Source organism: Cyprinus carpio, chromosome B18 (genome assembly GCF_018340385.1).
Source record: "Cyprinus carpio isolate SPL01 chromosome B18, ASM1834038v1, whole genome shotgun sequence".
NCBI lineage: Eukaryota > Metazoa > Chordata > Actinopteri > Cypriniformes > Cyprinidae > Cyprinus > Cyprinus carpio.
Window position 1 is genome coordinate 550,006 of NC_056614.1, and position 27,912 is coordinate 577,917.

The 27,912-nt window shown below is 38.7% G+C and overlaps 2 protein-coding genes across 5 annotated transcripts; both read right to left on the minus strand.

The window, feature by feature from the left end:
• Positions 1-2,670: 2,670 nt before the first annotated feature.
• On the minus strand, positions 2,671-6,511 carry LOC109095928 (P2Y purinoceptor 1-like). Of its 2 annotated transcripts, XM_042743773.1 has the most exons (3): positions 6,380-6,511; positions 5,056-5,262; positions 2,671-3,925 (listed from the first exon to the last, which is right to left on the minus strand). In XM_042743773.1, the coding sequence occupies exon 3, from the start codon at positions 3,896-3,898 to the stop codon at positions 2,831-2,833; it is 1,068 nt and encodes a 355-aa protein (XP_042599707.1). In that variant the 5' UTR covers positions 3,899-3,925; positions 5,056-5,262; positions 6,380-6,511; the 3' UTR covers positions 2,671-2,830. The 2 variants fall into 2 exon arrangements, with proteins under 2 accessions (XP_042599707.1, XP_018965142.2); XM_019109597.2 differs by lacking the exon at positions 6,380-6,511 and having other exon boundaries at positions 5,056-5,276.
• A 14,086-nt stretch (positions 6,512-20,597) lies between these two features.
• LOC109058855 (neuronal acetylcholine receptor subunit alpha-3-like) lies at positions 20,598-27,667 on the minus strand. 3 transcript variants are annotated; one of them, XM_042743749.1, is made up of 6 exons: positions 27,537-27,667; positions 26,429-26,574; positions 24,864-24,908; positions 23,407-23,516; positions 22,315-23,323; positions 20,598-21,267 (listed from the first exon to the last, which is right to left on the minus strand). In XM_042743749.1, the coding sequence occupies exons 1-6, from the start codon at positions 27,595-27,597 to the stop codon at positions 21,139-21,141; spliced, it is 1,500 nt and encodes a 499-aa protein (XP_042599683.1). In that variant the 5' UTR covers positions 27,598-27,667; the 3' UTR covers positions 20,598-21,138. The 3 variants fall into 3 exon arrangements, with proteins under 3 accessions (XP_042599683.1, XP_042599682.1, XP_042599684.1); XM_042743748.1 differs by lacking the exon at positions 20,598-21,267 and having other exon boundaries at positions 22,107-23,323; XM_042743750.1 differs by lacking the exons at positions 20,598-21,267; positions 27,537-27,667 and having other exon boundaries at positions 22,108-23,323; positions 24,864-25,109; positions 26,429-26,548.
• Between the last annotated feature and the right edge of the window lie 245 nt (positions 27,668-27,912).

Sequence of the window (27,912 nt, forward strand, 5' to 3'; positions counted from 1 at the left end):
CACTCACTCCTCTGTAAAGCTTTGTTCCTTCTGTTTGGCTGTGTCTCCTCGCTCCTCCTCTCTCATTCTCCCCCCGTCTCCTCTGTGTGAAGCTCTAAATGCTGTGACAGGAGATGGAGGAGGAGGCATGTTCGTGCCTCGGCAGGCCTGACGGAGTCTGCGTGGCATTGTCAGGCCTCTTCCTTCCTGCAAACACAGTGAAAGTCCACCGCTGCAAACATGAGCATGTAGAAGCACGCTTGCTGACTGCCGAATTAATCCATTTATCGACACACACACACACACACACACACACACACACACACACACACACAGAGAGAGAGAGAGAGAGAGAGAGAGAGAGAGAGAGTCCTCTGAATACAAACTCACACACCTTTACAAAGAAATCCAATGACACAGGTGGCTCATTGTAGGCGGCTGGCACAAATGTTGCTTATGCTTGACTGATGTAATACACAAGAACATTCCATCACTCTTTCTAAGTACACAGAGCTAAATAAAAAGAAGCCATGACTCAACCATCCATCAAAACAGAAACAGCAATGCCAAAAGCCATACATACGTCCAGATGAAAGCAAACCAAAATGGCTTTTAAGATAGATTTGCTCAATTAAGACCCTTGAACGCTCAGAATAGAGAGCGCTTCAGAAGTCATGGAAAACCCCAAGCAACACAGCAGCTCGTATTCATATAGATCTGAACACATCCCATCCAATCAGACTCCAGAAGATCTCAGAGACCCTGCCTGCGATGTAAGTTCCCGGGCCGCCTGCCATCAGTAACCATTCTGCTTTTGTTCACTTCACAAAGAGTGGCTAGGAGAAGTCTGGGAGGAAAAGAAAATGCAGCTTTATTTACTCCTCGCTCGTTCCTCTTCCCGTCTTGTTCTTTCCTGCGAGAGGGACAAAGAGTCTGATATCTATGGGCTTGAACTAGATGGGTGTGAAGAGACTAAAGTCAGACAGGACAGAAGACAGAACAAAAGACAGAGTAATGGAGCGAGAAAGCAGAATAAGAGGAACCTCTGGGGATTTAGACTGAAGGACAGTCATTTAAAGCACTTCATGCAACATACAGTAGACGACTTCAATTACTTGAGTCATGTTGCAGTTTTAAATGTTTTTTAACTAAATGATCCAGCTATAACAATGAAAAGAAAGAACTTTTTTTTTTTGACAGAAATCTCTGACACAGAAGACTGGAGTAATGCTGTTGGAAATTCAGCTTTGCATCAGAGCAATACATTACATTTGAACAGACTCACATAGACAACTGCAATTTTACTGTATTTTTGATCAAATAAATGCAGCCTTAGTGAGCAAAAGAGACTTATTTCAGAAACATATAAAAATCTGAATTATTCCACACTTTTGACCAGTATTGCTTAAACGACATGTTTTCAAAAATATGATAATTAATCAGAAGTAAAAAACAAACAAACAAACAAAAAAAACAATACATACAATACTATTCTATTCTTCTGCAACCCACCATTTTTTGGTAGACCTGATAATAAAGAGCCGTTAATGTACTTTTCATTTAGGTCTCTGTATTTGTTTTAGCTTTAAATACTACAGATCATTAAAGAGTAATGCATTACAGTATTTATCGACTATTTAAAACATGGCTATGAGAGTGCCTTCATAATTCATGGGCTGATATTCTTTTGAGTCACACATCTGTACAGTAACAGCAGAATACACATCAATTCACAAACACATCTCGGATGCTTTAAAAGTACAGGTAGACAATTAATAATGACAAAATATCTACAGTATAGTGCATCTTAACTATTCACTGAGAACACAACAGATCACAGAGACGTCGTTCCAGCGTCTTCAACTAAAACACCAGTGCTTGTTATATTCAGACTGTTAAACAGTTAGTGAACGTTCATTCAGTAAATCACATTCGATGAAAACATTAAAAGCAACACAGGAGGAGTAACACTGACCGGAGTGCAGTTCCATGATTTACAATACTGTACACTACCAAGTTTTTGAACAGTAGGATTTTTCATGTTTTTTAAAGAAGTCTCTTCTGCTCAACAAGCCTGCATTTATTTGATCCAAAATACAGCAAAAGTAGAAATATTGTGAAATGTTTTTAACTATTTAAAATATCTGTTTTCTGTGTGAATATCTGTTAAAGTGTAATGTATTTCTGTGATGCGCAGCTGTATTTTCAGCATCATTACTCCAGTCTTCAGTGTCACATGATCTTCAGAAATCATTCTAATATGATGATTTGCTGCTCAATAAACATTTCTAATTATTAATATTAACATCGATTTTTTTTTTCAAGATTCTTTGATGAATAAAGATCCAAAGATCAGCATTCACCCAAAATAAAAAGCTTTTGTAACATTTACATATAATGTAAATTATAGAAATTAATCATTTTATTTAGCAAGCATGCTTTAATTTGTCATTCATAATGTCACAAAATATTTCTATTTCAGATACAAGCTGTTCTTCTGAACTTTCTATTCATCAAAGAAAAATTCTACTCGGCTGTTTTCAACGTCATAAGCAGCAAATTAGAATATTAGAATGATTTCTGAAGGATCATGTGACTGGAGGAATGATGCTAGAAATTCAGCTTTGAAATCCAGGAATAAATTGCATTTTTAAATATATTTTAAAAAAAAGATGTTATTTTAAATTGTAAAAACATTTCAAAATTTTACAGCTTTTGCTGTATTTTGGATCAAATAAAAATGCAGGCTCAGTGAGCAGAAGAGACCTCTTTAAGAAACATTAAAAGCGTACTGTTCAGAAACGTTTGCCTGGTAGAGTTCATCTATAACGCATCGGAAGCAAAGGGAAGGTCAGTCTCGGTTGTCCCCATTCTGGACGCTCTCCGGCAGGCTGCTCAGTGCCGTCTCCTCGCTCTTGGACTGCAGGGGGTGGTCTCCTTTCCTGGAGGACTTCTTGGTGGCTCTGGACAGCTTGCGTCTGAAAGTGTCTCCGGCCAGAAAGTACAGGATAGGATCCACGCAGCTGTTGAGGCTGGCCAGGCCGCGGGTCACCTGGTAGGTGGCGTACACGCGGTCGTTGAAGGCACACATATCCGGGCTCTGGAAGTACAGTCTCGCTCGCATGTTCAGGTTCTTCATGACGTGGAAGGGCAGGTAGGAGACGGCGAACACCGTGAGCACGATGATGACCAGGTATATGGACTTCTTCCTCAGCGGTGCGTTGTCCATGTCGTTGCAGATGAGGGCTTTGACGATGCCGCCGTAGCAGCTGAAGATGATGATGAACGGGATGCAGAAGCCGAACACCGTCATGCACATGCTGTAGATGAAGTATCCAGGCAGCTCGTCTTCGGTCGTGTTGTGGTGGCATGTCGTTAACCCCTTCTTAGGGCCGGTCCGTGAGTAGTAAAGGATGGGAGAGATGCCGACCACGACTACGAACCAGACGAGCGCGACGGTGCGAACGGCGTTCTTCTTTTTCAGCCTCCCGAGCGATTTGAGCGGATGCACGACGCCGGAGTATCTGTGCGCGCTGATGCACGTGAGGAACAGGATGCTTCCGTAGAGATTCACATGGAAGATGAACCTCTGCAGTCTGCATAAGACGTCTCCAAAAATCCAGTCTGTTTTGTTGAAGTAGTAGAAGATGAGGAACGGTAGCGAGAGCACGTAACAAAAATCGGCCAGCGCCAGGTTGAACATGTAGACGGAGATGCTGCTCCAGGGCCTCATGTGGCACACGAACATCCATATGGCCACTCTGTTTCCGATGAAGCCTGCGATGAAGACGATGATGTAGACGATGGGGAGATAGTAAAACTGAAAGCCGGTCTTGGTTAACGAGCATCTCGCCGTGTGGTTGGAAAACTCACTCATGTTATTCATGAGCGCCGTCAGGTTACTGAACTCCTCCGTCATGATGTCAAGAATCAGCAGGTCTGCGATCTACGAGAAAACGATTAACCTACATTACTAACCCAGATATGCTCCAGAGACAAACTTTACTGTCAGAGATTATCACATGTTAAATACTTTCCACTGTTTTAAATGGTTCCAATATCCATTAGAACATCAAGGATTTCTTCTACCAAATTATATGAAAGTTTAAAGTTCAAACAAAAAATGCTTTAATAAAATAAAAGTTAAAGCATTATGCATTTGGGTTGTTTTTTTCTTAAAAAAAAATCTAAACATATACAAATAGTAAATATTAATAGATTAATAGCCAGAATTCACTATTGACTTTGAATTTCAGTGAAAACAGAAAAAGATAAAACACCATAAATGGAAAAATGCAAGACAAATATGCTTTAAAAATGTAATGGTAAATAAAGAAACATAAATATCTGCAAGCAATGATTATATGGACTCATATGTGCACTTACTGCAGGGCCAAGAACTTAATAACCTTTCAGAGCAGCTTATATATATATATATATGTATAATTGGACACCTCACCACCCACAGTTTTGGCATATCACCAAAGAGACATAAAGTTGAGTGTTTACATGTTTTTTTTTTTTAGTTTCTTACCGCTGCTGTTAATGGCAAATGATTGTGAATTATCAAATTAATATTTTTATTTTAATATGCATGGTTTGAAGACAATCTGACTTGATTTAAGATTCCAAGATTTGCAGAATGATTATTAATCACATCGTTTCTAACCATTGCTTCTTCTTTTAAATACAATAGATCACGTCTGTCTCGTGTCCTGTGCCATATCTTAATTTTTTTTATATTTTACGTCACAAAGCATGTTGTTTGCCCTTGGTTTAGCAGCATCTGAGACAGTGATCCGGAGATTTGGGTGGCAGTAAATAATAGCACCGGAGAAAAGTGATTTCGCAGAACATGTTAAGTTTATAATAATGAACATATAACACTCAGCGCGTATTTCTCTACAATATGGACATGGAAATGAAAACAATACAATAACAAGTCATTAATTGTCTCCGCAGCAGCCATTTCAACGCAAAAAAAAAAAAGAAAAAAAGAAAAAAAGAAAAAAAGAAAAAGGAATTGCGACATCAGCAGCTCCTTGGAGCCCAAGATCAGAGGTGTGTGTCACTCACCAGAGAGACGCTCGCTCATCCCGCGTTCCTCCAGCGCAGGATCAGATCACAGGGATGTCTGCTTCGGGACAGATCGCGGACAGAAGCGACACCGGCGAACACACGAGACTCACTCTGCCGCGAGCCACACCGACTCTGTCTGAATTCCTCAATGATTCACATGAACCGATTCGCAGCTGCGAGTGAATCACTGTGCGAGGAGTGAATCTATAAAGAGACCAAACCATAATCCATCTCGAGACATTTTAGGAAGCACATTTAGAATACAAGTGACAACATCAACTGGAATAGAGTTCCACTAAATAATACAGCGGGTTGATTGAGACATTTCCCCAGTCACCTCAGGGGCAAAAGTGTCGCAATTTACCTGCATTCACCTCATAAATAAATTCGATTCAATTCGATTCAAGTTCATTTGTATAGCGCTTTTAACGATACAGATCGTTGCAAAGCAGCTTTACAGAAAATTAAGTTTCTACAATATTTAGTAGTAGCTTATCAGTGATGACTGTCAGTTTATGTGATTATGGCAGCAATGTTCGGGAAAATCAATTAAAGACGTAAACAAACAGATGAACACTATTAACAGCAATTATTATATGTTGCAATCAATCAAATAAACGTAAGCAATGACATATTAATAAATAGTAATTGGCTATTTAAATAAACATTTATTTATTTATTTATTCTTTTGCATGAATAGGGAGCCAATAATTATCTGAAATAACAGAAAAAAATGAAGCCATAAAATTAACAAATATTCATAAATAAGCCATTAACCCTTTATTCTAAAAGAAACCAGTCGTTATAGTAAAGCTTAGTATAAATCATGGCGACATTTAATATGGGATGTTTCATACTAAATTATTCTATAAATAACAAAAAGTTCTAAATGTGCAAAGTATTATATTGCAGGCCTATTCTTTTACATTTATAGCCTTTTTTTTAGTTATTCTTTTGGTCACACTTTATTTTAAGGTCCAATTCTCGCTATTAACATACCATCAACTACAGCTTTTGCCTCAATAAACTATATAACAATAATTTGCTGCTTATTAATAGTTAGTAAGATAGTCGTTAAGTTTAGGTATTGGGTATGATTAGGGGTGCAGAATAAGGCATTAATATGTGATTTATAAGTAGCCTACTAATAAACAGCCAATATGTTAATAATCTGCATGCTAATAAGCAATAGTTAGCCAAATAGTGCTAGTCTACTACCATTCTTTTTATATTATTGGTTGTTTTGTTATAAGAAACTTGTGTGAACGCACATTATTGCTGTCCTTAAATCGTTTACATTAATAATTTAAATAACACTTACTCTTCTCAAAGAACCGAATCAATGAAGCGCACCGCTCGAGCGAGTCGACTCGCAAAGGTGAATCGCGAATCGCAAGCGCGCGTCAGTCTGTTTTGCTTGTGTGAAGGAGTGGCAGATAATGAGCGCTGTAATCGCTTCTTGTTTCACTTCTGCATGTGCTCACAGACTGCTTTACAGCACAGCCCATCTCAGACTCGGAAACAGAAACAGGTTTTACGACCTGATGAGTTTGTGCAAGAAAGAGAGCAGAGTTTCATCTGCAGCAGCTCAAGTGTGATTGTAAAAGCATAACCAAACAAACCAAGCAATGTGTAATGCAAAGATCAGAAAAGCAGAGCTATAGCATGAATAAACCTGCTTTCTCACACACACATTATGAATACAGAGTAACAACAACACTAAAAAACAGAGTCTGGTTTGGGGATACAGCCAAAGAAATTTGGCAACAAACTTCATAGAAACAGTTAGAGAAAGCAAAATTGACTTTTTTTCCGGAAATATCATGCTGCTGTTATTTAACATTTACATTTAATCATCTAGCAGACGCTTTTATCCAAAGCGACGTACAAATGAGAACAATAGAAGCAATCAGACCAACGAGAGAACAAGAACAGTATACAAGTGCCATGACAAGTCTCAGTTAGTCTAGTACAGAACACAGAGCTAGGTTTTTTTTTCTTCCCAAGAATAGGATAGAACAGAAAAGAAAAGGTAAGTACTAGTATTAGTTGGTTAAGTGCTGGCGAAAAAGTTGAGTCTTTAGATGTTTTTTGAAAATGAGTAAAGACTGTTCGAATTGAGATCGGGAGGTCATTCCACCAGCTGGGCGCAGTCCAGGAAAAGGTCTGTGAGAGTGATTTTGAGCCTCTTTGGGATGGCACCACAAGGCGTCGTTCACTTGCAGAGCGCAAACTTCTGGAGGGCACATAAGTTTAAACTAATGAGCTTAGGTATGTTGGTGCCCTGCCAGTGGTTGTCTTGTAGGCAAGCATCAGTACCTTGAATTTGATGCGAGCGGCTACTGGTAGCCAGTGTAACCTGATGAGGAGAGGAGTCACATGGGCTGTTTTTGGCTCATTGAAGACAACCCTCGCTGCTGCATTCTGGATCAGTTGTAGAGGCTTGATAGTACATGCAGGAAGGCCCGCCAGAAGAGCATTACAATAGTCCAGTCTGGAGAGAACAAGAGCTTGGACAAGAAGTTGGGTGGCTTGCTCTGACAGGAAAGGAGTAGAATAGGTTTCTGGCTGTCCTGGAAGGAGTTATGGTTGACGAACCCAGCTGTATAGAGAAGTTGTGATGAAACGATGGGTTAGCTGGAACCACCTGCAGTTCTGTCTTAGTAAGGTTGAGCTAAAGGTGATGGTCATTCATCCAGCTAAAAATGTCACTCAGACAGGCTGAAATGCGAGCATCTACTGTCAGGTCATCTGGTTGGAATGAGAAGTAGAGTTGAGTGTCATCAGCGCAGCAGTGATAGGAAAAGCCATGCTTCTGAATGACTGATCCTAATGACGTCATGTAGATGGAGAAGAGAAGTGGTCCAAGTACTGAGCCTTGAGGAACCCCAGTAGCAAGTTGTTGTGACTTAGAAACCTCACCCCTCCAAGACACCCTGAAGGATCTATCAGAAAGGTAGGACTTAAACCACAGGAGTGCGGTTCCAGAGATGCCCATCTTTCTGAGGGTGGACAGGAGATTCTGGAGGTCCAGCAAGATGAGTACTGAGGATTTGGAAGCTGCTCTTGCGAGTCGCAGGGTTTCAGTAACCGAGAGCAGGGCAGTCTCAGTTGACTGGCCACTTCTGAAGCCAGATTGGTTGCTGTCCAGGAGGTTGTTCTGTACAAGAAACATAGAGAGCTGGTTGAACACAGCTCGTTCAAGTGTCTTTGCAATGAATGGAAGAAGGGATATCGGTCTGTAGTTTTCTAGAAGTGCTGGATTTAGAGATGGTTTCTTCAGCAGTGGGCTTACGAGAGCCTGCTTAAATGCTGAGGGAAATGTTCCAGAGTGAAGAGAGGAGTTGATAATGTGAGTAAGTGAAGGTATGACTGAAGAAGAAATCACTTGAAGGAGGTGAGTGGGGATCAGATCAAGTGGGCAAGTAGTAGGATGACTGGACAGGGTAAGTTTGGAAACGTCCGTCTCTGAGAGTGGAGAGAAGGAGGAGAGAGTGTGCATTAGTCGTTGTGAAGTTATCCTCAGTCTGTGGTGTGGAGAATTGGTCGCTGATGGTTCTTGTCTTATTTGTGAAGAAAACTGCAAAGTCGTCAGCTGTAAGAGTTAATGAAGGAGCAGGGGGAGGCGGACTAAGAAGAGAAGAGAAAGTTTTGAAAAGTGTGCGAGAGTCAGAACAGTTGTTAATTTTGTTGTGGTAGTATGATGTTTTAGCAGTGAAGACATTTGCAGAGAAGGAAGAAAGTGGAAAGTGTTATCATGGTGAAATCTCATTCATCATATTTTGAGCGTGCATGATGCGGAAAGCTCAGTTTAGAAACAAGGCCACAAAGTTTTCCACAATATATGACAGTGACATATTTTCCCTTCATCTGATCTCTTTTGATGTCACTTTTTGTTCCACTTTCTTTAACAGTCACAAAAATACACAAAATAATAATCAGAGATTATTGTCTTGAGCAGCAGATGTTTCCATGCAGTTGTAGAGGCATTTATCAGCTCTGTGGAAGCGCCACTGTAAACCGGCTATGACTGACAGGAAAATCAGATTGCTTTCCTTTTCTCTGTGTTTAGTCTGCAGTCAAGGCTAAAGAGAACTGAAGCGCACTGTGAGCTGAACAGACAGAGGTTTCACTATTAGTGAGGAGAATCTGAGGGAACAGTGTTTAGATACACAGTATCTATATCCACACACACTCAAGGCTGAAAACACTGAATACACAGCGTGCACGATCACACAGGCAACAGAAACGAAAGCAAGAAGTGTCACGATGAAGAACATTTCTGTTGAGACAGAGTTGGCTGAATGTCTCTGATGAAAGTCAAGGACTCTTGACTCAAGCCACACGTGTGTGTGTGTGTGTGTGTGTGTGTGTTTCACAGGCACATGTGTACACATAATCATCCCAGCAGCTGTGCAGAGATGAGATCTGGCAGACAGAGAGAGGAGCAATGCAGTGAGCTGCACCTGTTTGCCTGTGTTTGACAGCATGAGAGAAACCCTCTCACTGATGCTTACACAAGCCAAAGGCCATTAGCTCAGTGATTGGACTGCTTTAATTAAATGTTTACTGAGCTATTTCTTGCTATTTTGGTGGAGGTAAACAGATTTAGTTTTTCTTGCACATACAGTACACACCCACAAATTCTAAATCAGTGCTTACTGATAATATCTGTGTTAGATGCATCAGAATTCTGTCAGAGAGAAACCATACAATCCAAAGTTTTTTTTTTTTTGTTTTTTTTTTGGTTTGATTACATTTACCAACATTTACCAACATTTATATTCAGAACAGCCTGGGTTTTTCACTCAAATTACACTAATTTCACCTCCACTGAAGTATAATAATAAATGCAGGGGAAATTCATCATGTTTTTTTGTTTTTTTTCTATAGCTGTGCAATCCAGCGGTCAGCCTATATTCTGGGAAGCACAACTGTGGAAACTGTGGAGATGACTGAATCACTTGAGACAATAACTAAGGCAGCCTGTTACAGGAACCTGAGGAGACTTTATTGAACACATGCATAACGCAGCAGCCCACAGAATGAGTCTATTAGCTGTGGTCTGCTGCATCTCAGAGCAAGAACAGCCGGATATTTGCACTTCTGTCATCAGCATCCTCGTGTTTTTCATATATTATGTATTAGTATTGTGTTAACTGTCTAATATGGTAATGCCACTGAAAGATCACATATGCATCGATCGTTTCATGCGGTATGAGCACAGTTCATCCATCTCTGGCTTCTGCACCCTCTCTTGCTCTTGTGTGGCTTCAGATATTTGTCAGAACTGACACTAATGTCTTCTCACTCTGTTCACTGTAAAGGAAAGTCCATCTTTCTGCTCTCCTGCCCTCCTCTCGTGTCAGCGACTGACCACAGGATACGAAAACAGAAAGATCTGATGACATTTATACAGAGAAGCCTTTAAATGTATTGCACATTTTCTTGCTTTCAATAAATGCTGTGATATATAAACAGCTTATAATAGCGCAGTCTGAGCCCACTACATTTACAAAGCAATGCTGGAACTTAATGTCAACTTAATTTTGTCACACATGGTTATGTAAGGAATGAAGAATAACCGGCCGGCCGTTACTGCAAAGTAAACCTGGGCAGGCTCGTACAAGATCTTTATCACCCATCTGGACTTGTTTTTTTATTTTATGCATTATCCCGCATATTACATACATGGCTAATACCAAATAAATAAATAAATGGACATGTGCCATTACAAGAAACATAATATGAGCTGTTGTTTGCATTGGACGACTATTAATCAGAAACATTCCAGTATTCCAGAGAGCCATGATGTGAACAGCCACATTGCATCTGTTTTTATATTTTGAACAGTTTACCAGAAAATATTGTTACTCTGTTATTTGTGATGTAGCTTCTCTTTTGATCTTCCTATTGCACAAGTTATGTTGCAGTTCAATCAAAAGTCAAGGTAAAATGAAGCAGTGGATGAAAACAAATATGCTGATAAATGTTGTTTAGTTAACAATTATGACATTTTTATAGTATGAGACCCCAGATCAAAATATGCACAATATTTCTATATTATGCTCGTGCAACACAAATGTCTTGTAAAAAGGTCTCCTGTCATTTGTTGTGTATTATGATTGAGCCAATATCAGAATATGTTGCCATCCTCTATTTATATTAAAACGTTAAACGTTAACAAATTTCTGATTACTTTCCTGCATAAACAGGTAATTACCTACAATAAATCAAAACCGCTGTGTGTGATAAGAAAACGAACCCTGTACAGACCGTGTGTTTGATGATGGTCTGACAGCACAGTAATACTTCAAACCATGACTTAATGGTGTACGTTAAAGCTTTTACTCCGAGCGGTGCAGGGTAAGATGCTGAGCTGTGTAGTGTGTGTCCTAATGGGCTTCATTGTGGCTGTGTCTCTCTCTCCTGGAGCCCAGAGAATCGATTTCTGCTCCACCACAACCTCTATGAATGTATTTTACTTCATCTTTTTATTTTCCTGCAGTCCACTGAGAAAGCAGGCCACTGTAGAGAGATTATTTTATAGCTGACCCAAAATCTCCTCACAAAAACCTTCTTGGGGCCGTGGTTTAGTGCATCAGCTATACACCACCAAACTCACTCACCTCGAGGATCAAAAAGTAAGTGCAGCATTTATCAGAACTGAACTTTCCTTCCTCCTCGGTTTAAGTCTCTTCCTGTTTGATGCCTGTTTGGTATCCAGACTGTGGACTTAGCAAACTGGGACTGCATCACACCTTTAAGATGATTAAAATACAGAGTATAAAATAAAAATAACTTGCAAAATCATTCATTAAAATTCACTACAGATGCTCTTTCAACTCACCGAACCCTGTCTATAGATTATATTAGATTCTAAAAATCAGACACCCTTTGAAAATCTAAATTTTTACACATACACAAAGCTTTTTACTTGAAAGAGATCTCAGTTGTTTAATATTGCTTTACAGTAACATCAGGCTGATTTTACCCCAATACCACAATCCCCAGTTAAGACTATTTAATTTTGTTTTTGAACAAAAATATATTTGGTAATTTAACAACTGTCATTTGCTACATAAATCCACAACATTTTAAAACCATTAAAATGGACCTAGCACACAGCTGAGTTATGTTTCTGCCCGCGATCGCATCAAGGATCAGCCGAATTTCATGATAAAAATGAAAGTGCTGCGGTTGTGGAAAATAAATCCACCTCTGCCTCGGTGCGCATTTTACTCCGCTTTATCCAGTCATCTAAAAAAATAAAATTCAGACATTCCCACCTGTAAATATGACTTTGCCTGGTCATTCATGTTCGTGGAACTGTGGATTGTGATATTTCTGAGTTCACCTGAAGGGCACATGTTTCGACTGTGCTTTTCTCTCAGTAATGTCCATCTCTCGGACATTTATTTCCTGGGCCAAATAAGGTGTAATAGTCTCTCTCTCTCTCTCAAACACACACACACACACACACAACACACACACACACACACACACACATAAACACACACACACACACACACACACACACTGATTCTAAAACGAAGTACTTAAGCATGCAGCAGCACTGATTTAAGAATGGAGCTACAAATCATTAATCTCTACAATATTGTTTGTGATAAGAGAATGTTTGCTTGTGGGAACATGATTAAGCTGCTGCGTAGCGTACACACGAGTGCACGTGTTTGGGTCAGGAGCCGGGGGACAGGAAATAGCACTGTAATTGACCGGTCTGTGGAGGGTGACCCAAACACACACACAGCTGCAGAGAGAGAGTCGGTCCAGTCACACTTCAACTCAGGACAACAAACACTTCTTACAGCACACAACAGACAACGACTCGAACCTTGAACTTTGGCCCAACTGTGTTTGCGTTTAGATACTGTTTTACGCTGCAGGATACGAAAACAGACTGAGAGCGGACAGTAGCGTGACATTACTTTACAAGCATATATTTATACTCACAGTTTACATACACCTTGCTGAAGCTCTGAGGTGTGTGGCGTTTTTCTTTAATACTGTCCTTAAGAAGGGAAAGATTAAATTCATACACTAAAAAAGACAGTGACATATAAATTAACTGGTCAAAGATATCACTGAACCAATTTATATACATGAATTTATATCAGCAAAACTATTTTTTATGAGTAAAATCAGATAGAAATGACTCTTTGAGAGACCACGTTTTGTTGTGTAGTTAATGCATCATAAACTAACAGTGAAGTGCACATTTTACAGCATACAGTAAGGACACATTAGTTAATGCATGAACTAACATTAACTAACAATGAGCAATGCATGTATTACAGTGTTTTATTTGTCTTTGTTCACATTAGTTAATGCAAATACAGCTGTTCATTGCATGCTAATATTAGCTCAGTACTTTACTGATTTAAAGTAAATGTTGAAATGAACATCGACTAATCAATGCTTTGAAGTATTTTTCAATGTTAGTTCACGTTAACTAATGACTCATGTTCAAAAATGGAACCTTATTGCAAAGCATTACTTTAGATTAATGTTAATTCATACATATGCTATTGTGTTATTATATGCACTGTTATATAAACATAACTATGTAATGCAAAAAATACAAATGCATGTAGAAATGAATATTAACCCAGAACAATAAATAATGTAAGCTTGTTATTTCAATTACTATTTATTATTCACATTATTTACAATCCCTTAAGTCAGGTTAATGATATCTAATGTCTTGAGGGTGTGTTAATGCTGTAAAGGATCTTTTGTTTTTGATGTAAATGTCAACATGTTTCAACATCAGCTTCTTCAGGGCAGTACTGAAATAAAATGTTTTATAGTCCCTCTTGTTTCTAGATATATGTCTGGCAGATTCTCCATTAGGTTGTAAACTTACGAGCTGAGCTGTAGTTATGAAATCTAGCAGATAGATACGTTATGATTGGTGTGATCTGCATGAGCAGAGATCTGGTGATTCGTGGGCAGTGCAAAGCAACAGGTAGATGTTAAAGTTCTGCCTCAGCAGCCTCTGACTGAACTCTATAAATCAAACCCTGAGCGGCGCTGGATGTTCAGAAAGGCTCCGGCAGACCTGACAAACCCTGAGCAGTGCTGGGTGTTCAGAAAGCGGGAGGGCAGATATTGAACCACTTAACTCGAGTCTAATTTATGAGGTGAAAAGTTTGCAGGGACTCGGGCTGTTGAGGACGCAGAGATCAGATTTATAAGAGGACATGCACCGGCTCTGGGGTTTACATCATCTTCACAGTTAATGAGCGGACTGAATCTGAGCAACCCTGCCCTGAGTGTTTTTCCACTTTCTCCTTCTGTCCCGTTATCACAGCAGAGCTCTCTCTTGAAGAACTGATTACTAATGATCCACTCTCCTAGCTGTGCAACACTGATATAATAGTTCTCACAGTGCATAGGTGTTATCACATTAGAGAAAGCCCACGAGAGAGAGAGAGTGAGATAATCAGAGTGCTGCATAATGAGAGGAAACATGCATATATATCTTCAGTTAGGGTTCATGCACCACGAATAAATCTGCAATGTGTTGGTGCCAGATCATACACCAAATGCTGTGAGATAATTAACTCACTCTACAATAACTAAAAGTCCAGACACAGAGAAAAAGAACAAATACTTAAACACCAGTCAAATTTATTTGGCACACGATTCTACTCTGATATAGTGACATATTTCTAGAAGAATCATTCTTTGTATTTTGGTAGTGATAGTTATAGTGGGTAATAATAACAATAAGCACATTGTCATTATTGCTTTCAGACAAAGGCCTACTGATGACAAGTGTGTAGAGTTCACTCAATGCAATGCTGTAGAAATAGATCCACCTTGTGGCCATTTATGAACAAAAAAAAAATGAAAACATTTGAATATATATTTTGAGCTAGATTGAAATCTGTTTCTAAAACTAAGTGATATTTGCCTTTGGGACAAATACATGTTTAAAAATTAACTGAAAAGAGTCACACAATCATCAGCTTCTCTAAAAATCTCCTCGCATTGCTATTAAATTAAAGTTTGCTTATGTTTCAAAGTAGAACCTTATTTTTTTCTAAATATAAAATACATTACAGATGTCTATATATCTGTATGATGACAGAGCCGTTGTGTTTGTATTGTGACCCGAAACATAGAGCAGTGTGGTTTATAAAGACTGGGTTTATTTATTTATTTGCCTTTTGATTTAGTTGCTATAAAAGCAGTAATCTTGATTTGTGGGAATGGATTAGATTGAAATCAGTGATATACTTGATGTCTCAGTTGTACGTCACTTTGGATAAAAGTGTCTGCTGAGTGAATAAATGTAAATGTGTTAATATCAGGTTGAGGACATGACTTTCACATCATTCTCTGAGAGTGCTTTAATATAGTGTGAGTCGCAGAAATGCTCCTATTCACATGTCCTGTATAAACAAAGCAAAGTTATAAGCTTGCCATTTTTATGTGTGTGTTTTCAGAGTATTGATAAAGAAAAAGCGGGCTGATATCACTCACCGTGACAAAACCAGGGAAGCTGATGGAACATTCTGTAAATGTTGATTGTAGCTGCTCTATTTTTCCAGAGGGATGCGGTGCTTGAACATGCGGTTGGCCTTTTATACGTACCAAACCAAAACCATATTACAAGTGCAATTTAACAAATATCAGCTTAACATTATGGTCACATCAAAACCTTTGAAATCTGATAATAATATAATATGATAAAAAAAAGATATATTGTAGAATTGAGATATATTGTACTGTGACTATTGACTGCAACATTTATCATGTGGTAGTTGCCGTTATTTAGGCCTAATTCAGTGCATATTGGAGCATTAGTTACCGGTCAGCATGAGTGGGAACGGCCATGCCTTCTCTCAGTCCTCCTGGCATCGGGGCCACGTAAGGAAGAGTCTGCAGGAAACACAAGAAAATAAGCATCAGCATATATTAACCAGGTTCTTATGGCAGACTTTGAACTTATGATTTTTAATCTGAACCCTCGGTCATTTTATACCTGAAAAAAAAAAAGTTTCTAATTTTTTTTAAAATAGCTACTTTATTGCAATGGTACAAAACTTGGTGGCTTTTATGGCAGTCGCTATGTGACCAAAATAAATAAATAAATAAATAAAATAAAAAATTGTGGAATTCGAAAAAAGCTAAATGGGTGTTAAAAAAAATAGTCACACTTGTGTTGTTTGCGGTCAAAAACGACCCCCAATAGAAATGAATGGGAAATATGCAAAAATACGAAAATAAAATGAAAATACAGAGATTTATTTTACAATCTACTGCCCTGCTCTCGGTTACTGAAGCCCTGCGACTGGCAAGAGCAGCTTCAAAATCCTCAGTACTCATCTTGCTGGACCTGTCTGCTGCTTTTGAGACTGTTAATCACCAGATTCTCCTGTCCACCCTCAGAAAGATGGGCATCTCTGGAACTGCACTCCAGTGGTTTAAGTCCTACCTTTCTGATAGATCCTTCAGGGTGTCTTGGAGGGTTGAAGTTTCTAAGTCACAAACAACTTGCTACTGGGGTTCCTCAAGGCTCAGTACTTGGACCGCTTCTCTTCTCCATCTACATGATGTCATTAGGATCTGTCATTCAGAAGCATGGCTTTTCCTATCACTGCTACGCTGATGACACTCAACTCTACTTCTCATTCCAACCAGATGACCCGATGGTAGTTGCTCGCATTGCAGCCTGTCTGAGTGACATTTCTAGCTGGATGAATGACCATCACCTTCAGCTCAGCCTTACTAAGACAGAACTGCTGTTGGTTCCAGCTAACCCATCGTTTCATCACAATTACTCTATACAGCTGTGTTCGTCAACCATAACTCCTTCCAGGACAGCCAGAAACCTAGGAGTTGTGATGGATCATCAGTTAAGCTTCACAGACCATATTGCTACAACGACCCGGTCCTGCAGATTTGCTTTATACAACATTAGGAAGATTAGACCCTTCCTGTCAGAGCTAGCCACCCAACTTCTTGTCCAAGCTCTTGTTCTCTCCAGACTGGACTATTGTAATGCTCTCTTGGTGGGCCTTCCTGCATGTTCTATCAAGCCTCTACAACTGATCCAGAATGCAGCAGCGAGGGTTGTCTTCAATGAGCCAAAGAAAGCTCACGTTACTCCTCTCCTCATCAGGTTACACTGGCTACCAGTAGCCGCTCGCATCAAATTCAAGGTACTGATGCTTGCCTACAAGACGACCACTGCCACGGCACCAACTTACCTAAACTCACTAGTTCAAACTTATGCGCCCTCTAGAAGTTTGTGCTCTGCAAGTGAACAACGCCTTGTGGTGCCATCCCAAAGAGGTTCAAAATCACTCTCACGGACTTTTTCCTGGACTGCTCCCAGCTGGTGGAATGACCTCCCGATCTCAATTCGAACATCCAAGTCTTTACTCATTTTCAAAAAACATCTAAAGACTCATCTTTTTCGCCTGCACTTAACCAACTAATACTAGTACTTACCTTTTCTTTTTCTTGTCTATCATATTCATTAAAAAAAAAAAAAAAAAAAAAAACCCTGGCTACGTGTTCTGTACTAGACTAACTGAGACTTGTTGTAGCACTTGTATACTGTTGTTGTTCTCTTGTTGATCTGATTGTTTCTACTGTTCTCATTTGTAAGTCGCTTTGGATAAAAGCGTCTGCTAAATGATTAAATGTAAATGTAAATGTAAATGCATAAAAACAGTGCACTTCAATAAAGGGGTGACACTCTAAAATATCAAGAATGCTAAATAGACCCCCCCCCCCACACACACACATATGAACTAGTGTGACTGCAACACAAAGCATGTTTCTGTAAATGCATGAAATAAAATCAATAATTCATCCACACACACGCGCGCACACACACACACACACACACACACACACACACACACACACACACACACACACACAGTATTATACACACACACACACACACACACACACTCACGCACATGCTCATGCACACGCACACACACGTTTGTGAATTGTGGGGACATCCCATAGGTGTAATGGTTTTTATACTGTACAAACTGTATATTCTATTGCCCTACACCAGCCCTACCCCTTACAAGAAACTTTGTGCATTTTTACTTTCTCAAAAAAACTCATTCTGTATGGTTTATAAGCGTTTTGAAAAATGGGAACATGGGTTATGTCCTCATAAGTCACCCTCTCCTTGTAATACCTGTGTCATACCCATGACATTATACAAAGTTGTGTCCTGATATGTCACAAAAACACGCACACACACACACATACTCTTACACACACACACACACACTTACACACACACACACACACACACACACACACACAGTATTATACACACACAAATGTACTGGTGTGGCTTAAAAACATGGCAAAATTGAGCCAGAAGACTCAAATAAGAGGTTGAAATCAGACTGATTAATCTCTGATAAGGCATTCCTGTTCATTTTTGTTACATTTTTTGTTTAATTTTGATGTTATGTGTAACAAAATGTAAAATTAATGCAAACTAACATTTAAAAAAAAAAAAAAAAAAAAAAAAAAAAAAACTAAACCTTTACATAAAGTTGTCTTTGAGAATGTCTAAATATATATCCAGATCCACAACTTAATAAAAAATAAGTCTTTATTCCTAAAAACCACTAGAGAGTTTATAAGCCTTTTATATAGCTCTCTATCGGAATCTAGTGGCTAAACCATGGGATTGCAGATGTTTTACTTTATTTTATCTCTGACCAGATGGCACTAATCTGACTTCAAAAATTGGATTTTAAAGGCATTGTCTCTATTTTAACATGAAATGCTGTCATAATTGATCAAATTGACGAATTGATTATAATTATTACAATTACAAAATTTTCCATTTACCATTTGCATAGTACCCTAATACCAAAAATAACAGGGATGCCTGTGCTTGAGTAATAAAACTGAATTCATTTCACTGCAAAAAATTTTTTTTTTATATCTGCCAATGTGGTAAGAAAAATAATCCTGTTTAGCTTTTGAATTAAGATTCTTCTTCTTACCCCGTTGGCAGATATTTTTATTTAAGCAAAACCTAACCAAATCTGGATAACTTTTTCAGAAAGCAAGACATAATACCTCAAATCATTTGACTTGTCAAGTAAATGCATCTTGAGTCAAGAATTTGTTGATATGTATACTAGAAAACAAGACAAAAAGTACTAAGGAAGAAAATCTTTTTTGCAGTGCTTATGTAGTCTGAAAATGTATGTAAAAGCAGACTATCACTCAGCTCAGTGAACGCCTGAGAGAAAGCTCTCCTTCATTTAGAAAGGCTAACATACGTCAGGAGTGAAGGAGCTGAACTGGAACGCTGTCTTGAACGTGAAGCTCATGTTGTCTGTCTCAAGACTGATGCACAGGTGGATTGAAGGTTCTGGATGAGATTCAGGTGGGGGTCCTGGGTTTATTCTTTCGGTGGGTGGGACTGGTCTAGCCTTCAGGGGGGCATTTTAAACAAGTGTAGAGTTCATTTTGGAGACATTTCAAGCGATGAAGCACAGGATCATTTACGTTCTCACAACAGTTTTGTCCAAAGCCACATTGTGCATCATTGTTCATCGCTCAGAAGCATTTCACAGAATTATGCATCAACTATTCAGTGTTTCAAAATGTCTATCATGCATTGACTACTTTTTTTTTCTTCTTCTACGGTTGTATTGTATTGATTCATTAATGTTGTAACACGATCGTGTGAAAGTCATGTCATTTATAACATGTTGTGAAATGTTACCTAAACCTGTTCCAGCCAGAGGGCAAACCTGAGACTTTGATTATCTAATGCCTGTGCATGTTTGTTATGTTGGAGCATGTGCACAGATCTGTAAAACATTCAACATTCAGTTGCATAACAGCATACAGTTCTGTTCTTCAGTGCTTAAGTATATTCGATGTGACTTAGTTGGTCTTAGTTGATCAGTGCAGCCCCGGGCAGACGATAAATCACTTTCAGACAGTAAACAGAAGAACAGAAGATCTTCATAGTTCTCAGTCTTTCTTTATGTGCATTAAGGTCTTACATTATACATTAAGAATATATGAACATGTACAGTGAACAGACACCCATTACATGTTCGAAAAAACACGTTGACTGTTTTGGAGACCCATTACTTAAATTACACAGAATGGTTATTACACAGAATTGCTCAGAGGATCCACAAGGTGGCGCTGTTTGCCTGAAAGTAAGCTGTTACAACACACACGAGGAGAGGGAGACTTTGCCCAAGTCTGTGCTTTTAAGTTAGTGTTAAAGTTAGTTTAAAATATTTTAATGTAAAAAAAAATAAAAAAATAATAATAATTATGAGTGAGTTACAAACACAGATCTGAAGGACAAGCATTCAGAAATAAAGACCCCATCATTATATTCAGTCCAAACCTGCAGTCTGATATGTTTCTCTGAAACACAAAAGCAGACCTTCTGAAGAATCTTCACACATCACAAGGACTCGGATGGACAGAATAAGTCTTTTATGAACTGAACCCATTCATTCATACACAGCTGACTAGAAATACAGGAAAGATTATCAGCGAGCAGCTGTTTATGATGACTTTAAAACATACAGCACACATGTTTGTACAGACTACTTTTACTGCTTCTTTGACATTTTGGAGCTTACTGTGATCTATGAAACATGGCATAGACTCTCTGAGATACAAAAAAAACATCACATGGGCTTGGATCACCCCAAAAGGCAAATAAATGTCCATTTTTAGAACAGACTATTCCTTTAAAACAACACTTGACCAAATATTCTGTCCAGTCATCGGCCAAATGTTTTTTTAGCCTTCTGTACTGTAACCGGGACGCATGACTTTGAAGCAAACAGGAACTGACAGAAGAGGACAGTACGCCGTCGGGTGGATACTTAGAAATCTTCTTGAAAGTCAATGATGATCCTGATCTTAGCTCTGTTTGATCTCTTAACGGTCTCAGAATCAACCAACCTGTAAACTGATGCCTTTTAATTCAACTCTACACCAAACATGATATAAAAACAGTTTAGGCTGCTGGACACTAGGTTCTGGCTCTGAACACGTATGGATGTGAGGTCCTCACATGTCCTCGATCATCAGCAGCGGCTGCAGGAAGAGTCCAGCCGTACCCAGAACACACACGAGGACAAACACCCACAGAAAGATCCTGTCGATCACCATCGCCACATACTTCCAGTCGTCCTGGACTTCAAACACAAGGGTTGGGAGAGCAAGACATGAACTCTGGATCATATTTGCTATGCAGATTTCTAAGACTCTAAATGATCAAACTGTGCTGTTAAACCTGTCTCTACTTCATCTCTTCTGTCTCTGATTGATCGTTCAGAGTGTTTATCCAGTCAGAGCTCTTTTAGTGTAATCAGCTTCAGCTGCTGCTTCTGGTGTCAGATCTTGAGTGATTTTGATCAATTAAAGGTCAGAATAACTGCAGTAATATCTCCAGATGAACTCTTACTGGACTGAAGCAGCTCAGCTTTACTTGATTCTCAATCAATCATGTTTTTAGAGTCTCAAATCTGATCATCAGGATCTTTTGAGGAGCGTTTGTTTCCAGAAGCTTTACTTTCACTGTTCCTCAGCGGAGGAATGATCTTCACAAGCCTCCAGAACATCTCACATCTTCTGAGGAGCCTTTATTTCTTCATCTCTCAATCACTGCATTATATGTTTGGATCATTTCAGTCTCATCTCACTGAGACACATTACTGCAGATATAGAGCACAGACTCATATTTACATTTAATCATTTAGCAGACATTTATCCAAAGCGACTTACAAATGAGGACGACAGAAGAAAGATCAATGATACGCAAGTGCTATAACGAGTCTCAGCCTAAAGCAGTTATTATTATTATATAATAAATTTTTAAAAAGATAGATATAGTAAAAACTAATTGAAAAAGCTAGTGTTCTGCAGCAAATTGCATAGTTTTACTCAGTCTGAGTCTCTGAATAAAATCGAGCTGTTTTTCCTTCATGTTGTCACTCTGTCAGACTATATGAGCCAGAAAAGCCTGAAGAATCAAATATGACATCTAACAAAAAAGCACATACGAAAACTAATTTATTTTAGATTCTGTCTAAAGGTTCAGTAAACTCATATTTTATTACCGTTTTCTGAACTATAGTGAATAAACTGTGATAGTGTGAGAGATGTTGAAGGTGTCTGAATAAATGTTGTTTTGACTGCATCAGACCAATGAATTATGCACCGAGTTGAAGTCGGTTCTCTCACCTCCTTGGCCTCGTTCTGTAGCCTCATGTTCTCGGCGATGTACTTGACGCTCTCTATGGCGTCTCTGACCGGTGGAGACATGCACAGAGACCCAGCGTCCTCTGCTCCTTCGCTGGAGACGTTGTTGCCGTGTTGCTTCCACATGCATCGTCCGTCTCGACACAGAAAGCCAGACGCCTCGCTCAGGTTGTTGAGCTCAGAGGAGCACAGGAGCAGAGGAAGCCGGCGCGACAGATTCGTCTGTTTGCTGGAAACCAGACCTGGAGCGTGAAGAGCGCAGGATCTGGTCTTCCTCTCCGGGTCTTTCTCAGGCCGCGTCATGAACATGACCCGAGGGAGCAGACCGAGGAAGACGTGCCGCACCCAGCCGGGCATGCTGTGCGTCTTAGGCGTGCGGTAATGCACACTGAGCACAAACACAGTGATCACGATGGACAGAGTCACAAATATCATGGTGAAAAGCAGGTACTCTCCGATCAGAGGGATGACGAGAGACGTGGACGGGATGGTTTCGGTGATGACCAGGAGGAACACCGTGAGGGAGAGGAGAACGGAAATGCACAAGGTCACCTTCTCTCCGCAGTCGGACGGGAGATAAAACACCAGAACGGTCAGGAAGGAGATGAGCAGACAGGGAATGATCATGTTGATGGTGTAGAAGAGCGGCAGCCGGCGGATGTAGATCGAGTACGTGATGTCCGTGTAGATCTCCTCGCAGCAGTTGTACTTGATGTCGTGCTTGTATCCGGGAGCGTCGATGATGCTCCACTCGCCGCTTTCCCAGAAATCCTTCAGGTTGATGGTGGAGCCGATCAGCACCAGGTCGATCTTGGCTTTGTCGTAGGTCCACGAGCCGAACTTCATGGTGCAGTTCTGATAGTCGAACGGGAAGAAGGTGACGTCGATCTTGCAGGAGCTCTTGAAGATGGCCGGAGGGATCCAGGTGACGTCTCCGTTGTAGCGTAGAAGAGCTTTCGTTTTGTCATCCACCTGGAAATCTCCGACTGCACTGCGGTTAGGAAACAGAAACGGATCGTAAAGGACTGACAAAAGTTTTGTAATGATTTTGGATGTTTCCGACTGCACTGCGACTTGTTGTACAACACAATGTCTGGTTTCCAAATCTTGTTGGACGGCACACGGATGAACTCAACGCCTCCGAAGTCCTTGGGATTCCACCTGAGCTTATAATCGTTCCAAATCTAGGAACAGTAGAAACACACAGGGAAAAAAATGAGTTTCTATCACTGAATAAACTCTGACTTTTTTGAGTCTTGAGTTAATATCTCACAGTTCTGAATTTATAACACACAGTTGTACGTTTATATCACGCAGTTCTGAGGGAAAAGTCAGAATTGAGAGATTGTGAGAAAAAAAAGGATTGTGCCATTGTTAGAAAATAGTCTTTTCCCTCATAACTGCATTTATAACTCACAATTACAAGATATTGTCAGAATTGCGATACATAACTGAGAAAAAAAAGTATTGTAAGTCTAACTTTATAACATGCAATTACAATTTTACATCTCGAGACAAATGTCAGAACTGTGAGATAAAAAGCTGCAATTACAATTAGTTTTATTTTTTATTCAGTGGCAGAAACGGGCTTCCATTGTTTCCAAAGTTGTTAAAAAGTACTGATTTAAATTACTAAGTCAAAATAATAATTTACTTTATTTATGTATAAAGCATTATAAAGATATTCAGAATGTGCTGTAATATTGCCTGTAATGCATTGTTTTCTGCAGAACATTACTGTTATAATGGAAGAGAGCATGCTACTGTCAGAATTAGGCTGTTTTACAGCAATTATTTTACAGTGTACATTATTATGCATTACATCCTTTCACAAAATCAACAAAACCACAGCACAGTCCCGTCGTCACCGGGAGGAAAGGACACACCGATCCTCTTTGATCTGTTTAATATATTTTAGGGAGGCAATGCCAGCTCAAGGCACGTCTGATAGAACTGACACAGCAACAGATGTTTCCAGGTCAGTTGTTTAAATAGTTGGTATATGACTTACCACCCAGGTGAATTAATTATGCATTCAATTCGATTAGCTTGATTAAATGCGATTATTGATTTGCCATTTAAACGTTAATGAACTTCATGATTAATTCAGGAGGAGGGCACAATGCTTCATTTGCTTATGCCCTCTTTGCTGTATGAGTTTTTAATTATTCCTCTTCACATAATCACTCTCATAACAAATTATAAGATCTAAAGCTGTGTGGTTTAAGTCAGGTAATAAAAAAATATTAGACAATTAGACATTTGGAAACCAATATTACTGAGATCACAGTCCCATTTATTTTTCACTAAATGAATATAATAATATCATCTACAACTCCTTACCGTGTTTTGTCTGTAGTCTATTAGGATTTGTTTTTAACTATCACACACCTGTATTCCACTGGGAATCAAATCCACCTGCTGCAGCAATCATTGTAAACTGTGACCGCAGAGATAGTGAATACAACTGTGTCTAATTATCTAAACGCATCCGTGACCTTTGGGTGTGTGTGAATAATGCATGAGCTTACATGTCGCAGCCAGAGATTGGTCTCCATGATCTGGTTCACCTCATCCTACAGAAAGAGGAACAGAGAGTCTCTGAGAGTCGCAGACAGCTCACCCGCGGCGGAATAAACACCACGGCTCTGCATTAATATTATCAAACTCAAAGAAGAAGAAACACGCTGTCAGGAGCGATCGTGACTGTGTCTCCTGAAGGACCTGCAGCTCTGTGTTCAGCCCAGCATCTGAAGTCTCACGCTTCTGGAGGCTTTCTTGAATGATAAAAAAAAGCTGGACTGTTGCAATCCAATATGGTAAAAAAAAAGAAAAGAAAAGAAAAAAAAAAAGTCTATTTTGAAATAACATTTTTTTCAAAATTATTAAAAAAAGTCTAATTATATTTTAGTATATGTTTGAAAATATATTTTAAAATTTAAATATATATATTTATAAGCATTAACAAATATTTAGCCCTCCATATATATTTCAATACAAGAAACCACAATAACACGAGGGTTATTATAGTTGACTAAAACTAAAATTAGATCATAACCAAACCACACTTTCATTACTTGAAATAAATAAATATAAAATAAAAGTTAACTGCCATAAAATAAAATATTAAAACATATTTAATGTTTCCAAGGCAACATTTCTCATTTTCATTTAGTTTAATGTACTAAAATAATGAAAACTAAAATAAAAGTTAACTGCCATAAAATAAAATATTATAAAACTAAAAACTATCTTAAATAAATTAAATATATATATATAGGCATATTTACCAAAATGAAAATGAAAACAGAAAATCTAAAAAAAAAAAACTAGTTCAAAATAATATCAAAAACTATAAAGTATCTGAATGATACTAAAATAACACTGAATGTGTCACATTTGAAGAAAAACTTAAACATATAACAAATGTAGGCTGCTGTAAGACTGGAAATGTATTTTCTTGCCACTGAAATAAATTTTTAAATATCATTTAAACAGCTTTACTGTTATAGCAGCATATATTTACAATATATTTGGGTCAGAAAAAAATATTCTGAAACTACTTATGATCTCAACTTACACATTACACAATACATTTGCTTATATCTTTAAAAAAAATCAGGCCACTAAAGGTGCTGGCAGAGAAACAAGAACATTTCAGAAGTCCATATTTAGATTTCCTCTGTGGTATAATACTGAAATCATTATCTGTTATGGTGTTTTTGTTGTTGTTTGCGCTTCCCTCCCAAAAGAGCATGACATCACCTCTCTGAACTTTAAAGAGATGTGACTGAATGCACAGAAATGGCAGAAATGCATGTTTGTTTCACACAGACCTCATCATTATCAAGCTGAATTAAACAATCTAGAGAAAAGAGATGAGAACGAATGACATAAGGAAGGAAATACCGCTTGACAGACACTGTGTTTAATAGAAGTGAGATGGGGAAGAAAGACGAAAGATGAGAGGGAAAGGGATAATTCACGCCGACGGATCGATGCGTGTCCGAGGTCAGCAGCCGATGAGTGAAGCATGAAGAGACAGACTCTCCTCAGAAACAAGCAAATGAACCTGTATGTGTTCACAGCCACTTACCACTTTGACCAGCTGTGACATGGACACTTCAAACTGGACGATGACGGGGTCGGACACGTTCTCCACTGGTCTGATGTACTGGTTATAACTGGAGAAGATGACTGAGAAGAGCCTGTGCTCGGCCTCGGAGCCACAAACCCCTGAATCTGGAGCAGAGACGTTCATTACTGCTCAGAATCAATCTCTGCTGCTTCAGAAGCTGATAAAACATGCACTGCTCATCATGAGTGATCCCACTTTAGCTTGCCTTAACTACATTCTACTCATAATTTAATACAATGCATTTATTGGGTACATGCAAGTTTTTTCATTGTAATTATTAACTACATTCTACTCATAATTTAATACAATGCAATTATTTTCTGTAATAGTTACTCTGCTGACCCATCCATTACACTTTAACCACCCAAACCAGCAAATCTGTCCCTAACTTTACCCGTATCTCACCTCAGTAGAAGCAGAACTCTTTTGCAATATAATATGAACACAATAAGTGCACTGTACTTATTTTCTGATTAAAGCCAACATTAAAATGGGACCTTATGAATTAAGATGCATGTATTCATAGTAAATGAGGAATACAAAAAAGTGATTCATCTCAAGCAGGCAATGATTTTTAATACATTGTATTGTAAATTGAATGGATTTTATATTTATTTTCTTTTCTTGATATTGTTTTTGTTTTTTTTTGGTTGCAGATAAAATGACTTCTGACTGGGGGAAAATGTCCCAATTATCCTGAATTAACCTCTAACTATAATCCTGATTATTAGTGAATAAAACACATGTTAGAATGTCAGATCTGATTTCAGAAATCATTCATTCTATACATGTGCGAATTTGCCGGTTTAGTGTCTTTGATGTGCTGAAAATATTTATTTTAGCTGTTAAACATTTTTAGAAAGAGCTGTTTAATGTCAGGTTTCACTGTTTAATGTAGTCACAGACGGTCAGCGTGTGTTAGACAGAAACAGACTTTCTCCTGCGACCGGAGGAAATTATTAATGATTGAAAGCATTTGATGATTTCTGGCATTGAACTCGGCGCTCGAGTCGTTCACAGACCGAAAACATAAAGCATTTCAATAAACAGCAACAACTTTACTCACCAGACAGAAGAAAATACAGCAAGTAGCAGGAGTGCAAAATGACGAGAGCTCTGGTTTTCATCGTACAACCCGAAGAACTGATAGAAGAGTGACCCAACAGAGTCCAGACGAGGAGAGAGAGAGAGAGAGATAGAGAGAGAGAGATAGAGGGAGAGAGGGAGAGAGATGCCCTTCATACCTGGAGAGGATAACAACAGCTGCTCAATTTGTGTTAGCCGTTCACAATCTTAGGAGTTAAACACAGTTAACTCCAAACTGACTCACTTTATCCTTTCATCTATTTAGATGGATTTTATTTATTTGTTATGATTTTTTTTTATTGTTTATGTTTTATTATTTATATATGTATATATGTGTGTTTATTTTTTATGATTTT

Bases quoted from the DNA above. Each gene is read 5' to 3' on its own strand.
- LOC109095928 (XM_042743773.1), bottom strand. From the start codon at position 3,898: ATGACGGAGGAGTTCAGTAACCTGACGGCGCTCATGAATAACATGAGT.
- LOC109058855 (XM_042743748.1), bottom strand. From the start codon at position 27,597: ATGAAAACCAGAGCTCTCGTCATTTTGCACTCCTGCTACTTGCTGTAT. The intron at 24,909-26,428 runs GTAAGTGGCTGT...CTCTTTCTGTAG, and splicing joins TGTCACAGCTGGTCAAAGTG to GATGAGGTGAACCAGATCAT. The intron at 23,324-23,406 runs GTCGCAGTGCAG...TCCTAACCGCAG, and splicing joins GACATTGTGTTGTACAACAA to TGCAGTCGGAGATTTCCAGG.